The sequence below is a fragment of the Aethalodelphis obliquidens genome, unplaced genomic scaffold (assembly GCF_003676395.1).
Source record: "Aethalodelphis obliquidens isolate GAN/ISIS:26980383/991018 unplaced genomic scaffold, ASM367639v1 scaffold913, whole genome shotgun sequence".
NCBI classification, from domain to species: Eukaryota; Metazoa; Chordata; class Mammalia; order Artiodactyla; family Delphinidae; genus Aethalodelphis; species Aethalodelphis obliquidens.
In genome coordinates, this window is record NW_020838824.1 from 1 (window position 1) to 9,033 (window position 9,033).

Genomic DNA, 9,033 nt, shown 5'->3' on the forward strand with positions numbered 1-9,033 from the left:
TACACTGTATATACTAGAAACCACCGAATTGTACTTTTTTTTTTTTTTGCGGTACGCGGGCCTCTCACTGTTGTGGCCTCTCCCGTTGCGGAGCACAGGCTCCGGACGCGCAGGCTCAGCGGCCATGGCTCACGGGCCCAGCCGCTCTGCGGCACGTGGGATCTTCCCGGACCGGGGCACGAACCCATGTCCCCTGCATCGGCAAGTGGACTCTCAACCACTGCACCACCAGGGAAGCCCCTCGAATTGTACTTTTTTAAGAAGGAGAATTTTATGCTGTGTGGATTATGTTTCAATAAAATTTTTTTTGGAAAAAAATATATGCTTGGCAGTACTCTTGATCTTTAAGGGATGGTAGGTGAAATCTAGAAGGGTCCTGGTCTGTAAAAGAAACTGTATCTTCATGAAAACTAAGATGGCCGAGAATGACCTTTATCGTCAGTTAGTACAAGTTTATGTACAGTTGTAATGTTGCCTGTGTGTCTGCCTTTCTTCTTAACGGAGACTCACAAGCCGTCTCAGTTGGCATCCCTGACAAAGAGCACCTCCAAGAGAGCCAGGAGGGAAGACCACGTGCGCCTGAGGGCCCTGAACGGCCTCCTCTACAAAGCGCTGACTGAGTTGCTGTGCACCCCGGAAGTGAGCCAGGAGCTCTGCGACTTGAATGTGGAGCTCTCCAAGGTAGGCCTCGGGGCCAGGGAGGGACTGCGGGCCTCGCGCCTCTGTCGTCGCCTGACAGTTAGAAAAGGCGGAAGGGATGCTCAGCGTGGCCGTCTGGGTATTAAGGAGAGGAAGGTGCTTGTGGGGTGCAAAAGCAGTGTCTCACTGTGCATGGGTGGTGTTTGGCCAGACAGCACCGAGGGTGCTCAGAGCCCAGTAAGTGATGAAGTGGGGCGTCTGAAGGTCTGGGGGTCAGGTGAGCGGTGGGTGATCTGCCTTCATCTTGGTGTAAAGACACGGGAGGCAGCTTCTGCCGTCTGTGCCCCCAGAGCAGAGTGCGTGCAGCCAAAGGGAAAGGAGGAGGGGCAGTAGCAGCAGCTGAGGCGTTGCTGTGCGTGGGGTGAGGCTGGGCTCCCCCCGGGGAAGGGGACGTTTCCCCCGTCCCCAGCAGTGTGCTTGGGGCGCTGGCCCTGGCAGTGGGAGCCTGAAGCCAGGACTGCCCGTGAGGTAGTGCGCCTCTCGTGACGCGCTCTGTCTCCAGGAGCCCAGGTGAGCTGAGAGTAATTGGGGCTGGGCTCAGGTCTCTCTGACTTCAGACTTCTCCACCTGCCGCGTGTACTGGAGGACGACTGTCTCTGAGGCTCAGAACGCAAACGTGGGGGCCGTCCTGCAGAGGAGCGCTGCGCACATGAGGTGAGGCCTCTCCTTGACCCTGCCTTCCAGCTGGTTTTGTCCACTATTTTTGCTTTTAAGGAAAATTTGGGAAGCATTTTCTTGAATTTCAGAGCAGAACTTACGCCTTCATATAAGCCATAACCTAGGTTAGCTGTTCTTGAAGTGTGATCCCGGGTCCTTTCTAGGGAGAGGTTGATGAGGTGAGAGCTTCTTCACAATGAGGTGTGGTTTTCCGTTCCCACCGTGTTGACATGTTGTACTGAAGCTATGGGGGTAAAACTGCTGGCCCAGATGTCCTGGTGGTCACTGTAGCTTCCGCACATGCTTGTGGTAGTGCGCTGCCAGCTTTATTTAAGAGCATCCGTGACGCGTATCTCGACCCTTTGGCACATCTTTTTAGTATCTGTGGTGGGAAGTGTGCAAGAAGCTCTGGTGGTTGTCTCGGAACACTGCAGTTGCTGATTGTGACCCAAAATAGACGCTTCACTTCAAAGAACAAGTGAACCAACTATGGTTATTCATTTTTTTTTAACATCTTTATTGGAGTATAATTGCTTTACAGTGGTGTGTTAGTTTCTGCTCCATAACAAAACGAATCAGCCATACATATACACATGTTCCCATATCTCTTCCCTCCTGCGTCTCCCTCCCTCCCACCCTCCCTATCCCACCCCTCCAGGCGGTCACAAAGCACCGAGCTGATCTCCCTGAGCTATGCGGCTGCTTCCCACTAGCTATCTATTTTACATTTGGTGGTGTATATATGTCCATGCCTCTCTCTCGCTTTGTCACAGCTCACCCTTCCCCCTCCCCATATCCTCAAGTCCGTTCTCTAGTAGGTCTGTGTCTTTATTCCTGTCTTACCCCTAGGTTCTTCATGACATTTTTTTCCCTTAAATTCCATATATATGTGTTAGCATACAGTATTTGTTTTTCTCTTTCTGACTTACTTCACTCTGTATGACAGACTCTAGGTCTATCCACCTCATTACAAATAGCTCAATTTCGTTTCTTTTTATGGCTGAATAACATTCCATTGTATATATGTGCCACATCTTCTTTATCCATTCATAACTATGGTTATTCAGATGTGGGTATAGGACAGACATTTTCTCCAAAGTGAGCAGAGTGAACCTGTCACTTCAGGGGCACAGCTGACCATATTTGTTGCCAGTGGTAAAATTTAAGCTTTCAGTGAAAATCAGAATTTTAGAAAACTTGTATCCACCACTCTGAGTTTGACAGCCTCATGGTACATAAGACCCTTTTGATGAGATTGGAGGTGACGTATTGTAAAATACATCACCATTCTGAAAATCTGTGTGACCTGCTGAACCAGTATTTTCTAAAAGACCAAGGCATGAGGTTAGAAAATCACACACAGGGAGAGATCGATTCAAAGGGCAAGAGGGCCGGTGGATTTTCATGTACAGAGAACGCGGTTCATGGATCTGGTTTCAGATTCCACATTGCAGTCTTTAATAAACTACTCTTTGTTGAGTTCTTGTGTAGCATCAGAGAAGATCTACACTTTTCTGAAAGGCTGTTCATATACGCTTTACTTTTCAGTTACAGATCTGTGTGAGGCCAGATTTTCTTCTATTTTAAACAAAATAACAACAGATTGAATACAGATAACAGATGAGAATCCAGCTGTTCCATTATGCTGGGTATTAAAGGAATCTGCAGCTACATAAGCAATGCCACTCTTCTCATTAATTTCTTTTAAAATATAGTGGGCTTCCCTGGTGGTGCAGTGGTTGAGAGTCCGCCTGCTGATGCAGGGGACACGGGTTTGTGTCCCGGTCCAGGAAGATCCCACATGCCACCGAGCCTGTGAGCCATGGCCACTGGGCCTGCGCGTCTGGAGCCTGTGCTCTGCAACGGGAGAGGCCACAACAGTGAGAGGCCCGCGTACCGCAAAAAAAAAAAAAAAAAAAAAGTTACTTTAAATGAATTAATAAATACATGTTTTCAGCTTTAATTTCTAGTCTGGTATATATTGGTAGATGTAACCCACATAAACAAAAGGTCTTTGGCGTCCTCAATAATTTTTAAGAGTATAAAGGGGTCCTGAGACCAAGGATTTTGAGAACCGCTGAGCTGGGTGAGAGTAAAGAAGCTACTCAGTTTTCTCCTCAGTCTTAAAGACGCAGAGAGACCTGGCAGAGCAGCCCTCGGGACTGGAGTTCCTGCTGTTTTCTGATTAGTTTTTAGGTAACAGAAAATTCAGTTGAACAGAATGTCCCTTTTCCCAATTCTTTTGATCACCAAGGTTTAGTGTAAAGGTTTTCCCATAACTGCGTCGCTGAGCAGATGTGCTGTGTGTCACAGCAGTGTTTTCACTGGATGCTTGTCGCCCCTGGATCCGCATGTATTGCATGACTGGGTAATATGAAGATCGTTTCTGTGTCTGACGTCCGGGAAGCACGGCCGGCAGCCACACTTCTGTGGCGCTGTTGCCGATGAGTGTCGGTCGGATGGAGGGACGAAATGCTGGCAGGTTGTTGGTGCCCAAACCACAGCCCAAGGCCACAGTGATGCCCAGGAATGTCCCAAGTTCACGTCAGACTATTTGTAAGAATCTCAGAAGTTGCATTTAGAGAATTAAAAACAATTGTGATCATGCATTTTGTATCCCTGTTGAAATGTGGCAGTTGGCTAAGGAAGACTTTTCATCTTTGAAGAATGTGGTAAGCAAAACTCATGCCTCAGGGCTTCCCTGGTGGCCCAGTGGTTGAGAATCTGCCTGCCAATGCAGGGGACACAGGTTCGAGCCGTGGTCCGGGAAGATCCCACATGCCGCGGAGCAACTAAGCCTGTGTGCCACAACTACTGAGCCTGCCCTCTAGAGCTCATGAGCCACAACTCTTGAGCCTGTGTGCCACAACTACTGAAGCCCGCGTGCCTAGAGCCCATGCTCTGCAACAAGAGAAGCCACCGCAGTGAGAAGCCTGTGCACCGCAACGAAGAGTAGCCCCCGCTCGCTGCAACTAGAGAAAGCCCACGCCCAGCAATGAAGACCCAATGCAGCCAAATAAATAAAATAAATGTATTAATTAATTAATTTAAAAAAATCATGCCTCACCTCTTTGTGAGATGATATTTTCTGTTTCTGGCACTGACACCCCTCCACCAAGTGTCACCTGTGACTGCACAAATCTCTTTTTCTCTCCAGGCACCTTTTGATGTCCCAGCAGACCCTGAGGAACATGCCGCCAATAGTGTTTGTTCAGGACAAAAAAAATGCAGCTGCAGTGGAGGTCAGGCTTTTACATAATTACCTGTTTATGATGTAAACTTTTATATGGGTAAGATTTTAAATTTAATTTTTAAATATTCAAAAGATAACGTATACAGTTTTTAAAAGGTAATAGAAGGGTACAGATGAAAAGTAAGGCACCTGTGCCTTGTTCTCAGCCCTGTTCCCCAGAGGTAACCACTTTGTGTGGCTTTAATGTTTGAATGCTTGTCAGTATAGCCCTAACTAGTAAAGCAGATCCCTCTCTCTCTGTTTACAAACTTGAAGCAGTCAGAGCTGCCCTCCTGTGCTTACCTCCTTCTCTCACTTCCCTAGATTTCAGTCTGTCTCTGGTTACTTTACACTGTTAAGGCTGACACACTTACGTTCTGTCCTGTAACTGTAATTGTTTCATACTTATTTTCCTTGTTTTAGGTATAGGTTAATTATAAAGATTAAAAACCTGTTAAAACATACATACGTTTTAATCTGGGTGGTGGTTGCTTCATGGTTATTAAGGTATGTTACACCTTTAAAAAGTTTACCGAAGAAACAGTAGCATTTACGGGATTATGATTAGGTTGCTGTTACTCACTGTAGGACTAGGTAGTATTCAGATTCACAGAGGGGAAAAAATTGTACATTGTCGTCCTTTGTTATTCATGATACAAGCGATACTGAAAACATTATGTGGATAACTTTGATAGATGTGTGGTTTCCTAGCTGGAAAGGGGAACAGGAGTGAAGTTGCAGTGCCGCTTCCAGCTCAAGTGGAGTTTAGGTCATGGCTGTGCTGTGCAGATACTCAGCAGGAATCCCCGGGCACGTCGGGTGGGGCTGGTGGGAGGACCCACCTGTCTCAGAGGATGAGCCCTCAGCTGGCTCGTCCCTCTCTCTGTGGAGGAAGAATTCAGAGCTGCAAGGTCCTACCTGGCTGTGTGGGTTCCTTTCCAGAAAAAGTCACTGGAGGGAGGGAGGTGCACGCGAGCTTAAGCGTTTCTGGGAGGCCTTATTCCGGAGGCCGTGCTAATGGGTGTTTGCACTGGAGACCTCTAGCGTCTGTCCTGCCTCGTGTGCTCCGGGGAAGTGGCCAAGGGTCGGACACGTGCCACGCGGTGATGGTGGGTCCTGCATGTGCCCAGAACTCAGCTGTTGACCTGGGGGCCAAGGGTCGGTCAGGCCTCGGCTGGCACCTCAGAGTCCTGCAGTTTTCCGCCTCACTGTAGTTAGAAGTGAAGGCTGGACCAGAGGGGTTTCTGATTTGGGTAGGTGATCATTTGAGGACATGGTCATTGCTTCCCCTGGCGTAAGTCAGGGCAGTGTTTTTCAAACACTGTGTATGTTTTTAATAGATTTAAAGTCAGCTGTTGATAAAGCACTTGGCTAGAGACAGACATTTGAAATTGGGAGTCCTGGACGAAACTTTGAGTCTTCTATCAGTCCGTTTATTTCTGTCTTATGTTGGTTGCACCAAAAATCACAGGTAGTTGCAACTGCTAACATGTTACCAGTTTCAGCAGCTTACCTTGCATCCTCAGGATAATCTTCAGGTCACTAGTCTGGACATTTGAAAGAGAACTAGTAATGAGCTCTGTCCAAACTGCACCCTGAGTAATTCAGCAATATTGACGGTACTGGCAGTAAACACACGCGGAGGCGCTCGTCAGGAGAGCGCGAACGAAAACCGGGTTCCAGCGCGCACCCCTCCGTGAGGGCTTTCCTTACAGGAGTGAGGGTGCGAGCGCCGAGGGGTGGGGCCTGGCGGAAGGGCGGCTCACAGTGCCGCGCTAGAGACTGGCCGTCCCCAGGGAAGCTGAGTCTGTGACCCTCGAGGCCCCCCACCCCCACCCCCCGCAGTACCCACGGACTCGGCCGGGAACGTTGGCACAGGGTCTCTGGCGAGTGCAGTTGGCAGAATGGACGGACGTGCTCTGGAACAGTCCCCTGACCCAACTCCCTCCGGCCGTGGAGCCAAGGAAAGGCCACGCGCTGAGAGCTTCTGTTCATAAAACGTTCAGGAAGAGCCTGGCTAATCCTTGGTGTTGGAAGTAAAAGTAATGGCTGTCACGGGGAGGGGAGTGAGCAGGAGGGGCCTGAGGAGGCCTCTGGGCTTCACCTAAGTGTCGCGGCCGTGCCCACACGTGTGTTCAATGTGTGGGATGTCACTGAGCTACGCTTCATGGTTTGTGTACCTTTCCCATAGATGTTGCACTTCAGTCGAGAGGTTTTTAGAATGTTGATTTTTACTGTAACTATAGAGGAAACAACTTTTTTATCTGAATTCTTAAGGGAAATACATAAACTCTGACGCCAGTGTTGTGGTACATGCACACTCGTCTCCCCACTGACGGTCAGGCTTCCGAGAGCAGGTGTCGGGCAGCCGGTGACCACCGCGCAGGGGCACCCACTGCCCCACTGCGCAGGGTCTGGCCCGCACCATCTGAGCTCAGAGCTCCCCTTCCACAAGAAGTTAGCCCGGCGGCCTGTGTTTAAAGTGTTAGCGTTTGAGGTTGTGTTTGGATTTGGTTCTTTGTTAATAAAATAAGCTTTACCGAGGCTTAATAATGTTGAGTTGCGCCTCCTCTGACAAACGCATACCTTTGTGTCATCGCCACCCCTGCTCACCGCGGTCAGCTCTCCCCTACCACCCGTCCGGTTTCAGTCACTGTAGGTTAGTTTTGCCTGCTGAGACCCCTGTAATTTCGCATGAATGGAATCGGGATGCTGTCTTTTGCCTCTGGCTTTGCTCGGCACAGTGGTTTTGAGATTCGTCCACGTTGTTTCACGTGTAAGTAGTTCCCTTTTTATTGGTAAGCGGCATCCATTGTACAGCTGTACTGCAGTTTACTAACCCATTCACTTTTTCATAGACATTTGTCTTTTTTCCCACTCCTTGGCTGTAAAGAGTGAAGCACTGTGAACGTTAGCGTACAGATATTTGTGGATGTATGTTTTGTTTCATTGAGGTCAGTTCCTAGGAGCAGCAGGCGTATGTTTAACTGTCAGAAAGCTGCCAGGCTGCTTTAACCACGGGCGTGCTGTAGGCACTCCCACCGCAGCGTCAGGGTCCCTGGGCCTCCACGCCCTCGCCAGCCCCTGGCGTTGCCATCCTGATGGCTTAAGCTTGCATTTTCTTTTTTTCTTTTTTTTTTTTTAAATTTTGGCTGCGCTGTGTCTCTGTTGCAGCGTGCCGGCTCTTCATTGTGGGCTTCTCTCTAGTTGCAGCGTGCGGGTTTAGTTGCCCCGTGGCATGTGGGATCTTAGTTCCCCGACCAGGGATGGAACCCGCAGCCCCTGCACTGGAAGGCGGATTCTTAACCACTGTGCCACCAGGGAAGCCCCCTAAACTTAAATTTTCTTGGTGACTAATTATATTGAGCGTCTTTTCATGTGCCTGCTGGTCATTCCTCCTTTTGTGGATCAGTTAAAGTCTCTTGCCCATTTTTAATAAGGTTTGCTTATCATTGAGTTGTGTCGGTTCATGGTGTGTCTGGTACAAGTCAGTTGGCAGAAATCTTCATTGTGAACATTTTCTTCCACTTTTAACTTTGGAGGAGGCCACTTTGTCCTTGTTTTGTAGCATCGTCAGTCCTGTTCCTGGTATTTTCTGTGGACTGATTTGTCTCCAGTTCTTCTTTTCACCTTTGTGGTTTGATTGGTGTGTCACCGGTTGGTGATGATGCTTTAGTTCCTGCATATGACAGGGCCCAGTTGTGGACCAGGCTCGCCGGGGCTTGCACTGAAGCAGGAGGTCGGGTCTCAGTGCACGGCCCCAGTAGGACGACCTGGCGGCAGTCAGAAGAGACGCGTGAAGGTGGAGAGGCCCTTGACGGGCCCTGCTGAGGAGCAGGGTCTGTCCCCAGCGTAGGCCCCTCAGCCCCTGCAGGACCGGAGCCACACGCTAGACTTGGGACGCTCATGTTACCGCACTGGGGGCTTTCCCCGCAAATTCTGCGGCAAAATTGAAGCATTTTATGAAACTTCGTTAGAAACCAGTAAGCGTTAGTAATTCAACTAATATTTAACTGGTTTCTTTGTAAATTTGACTGACATTTACAAGTTTTAAGTGTAGTTTTCAAAAAGCCTCAGTTCATTATCAGAGAAAGTGTGCTTGAGGTAGCGGGGGGTGTGGGCAGCGGCATGGGGAGGAGGGGCGGCGGGCGGGCTTGAGGTAGCAGGTGTGGGCAGCGGCACGGGGAGGAGGGGCGGCGGGCGGGCTTGAGGCCGTGGTGGGGCTGGCACCGGGCAGCGGATGCTCGCACTCAGCCGGCGCCCGGCTCTGACGCAGGCAGTGCTGTGGCTCGAGAGTCACCCTCTGTCTGTTCCTTTTCAGGTTGATCGGTTACTGGCAATCGCTGATTTTGGACCCCCGGACGAAAAAGACTTTGAGCAAAATGATTTCAGGTGATACGTGTGGGCATATGTTTTTGATTCAGGCAGACACCCAGGTGTGGACT

At 49.5% G+C, this 9,033-nt stretch overlaps 1 protein-coding gene across 1 annotated transcript; it reads left to right on the forward strand.

The window, feature by feature from the left end:
- The first annotated feature begins 178 nt into the window (after nucleotides 1–178).
- Nucleotides 179–9,027, forward strand: LOC113616924 (putative ribosome-binding factor A, mitochondrial). Its single transcript, XM_027100282.1, has 4 exons — nucleotides 179–681; nucleotides 1,241–1,353; nucleotides 4,514–4,598; nucleotides 8,910–9,027. Exons 1-4 carry the CDS (start codon nucleotides 469–471, stop codon nucleotides 8,982–8,984), a joined length of 486 nt encoding a protein of 161 aa, XP_026956083.1. The 5' UTR covers nucleotides 179–468; the 3' UTR covers nucleotides 8,985–9,027.
- The last annotated feature ends 6 nt before the right edge of the window (nucleotides 9,028–9,033 follow it).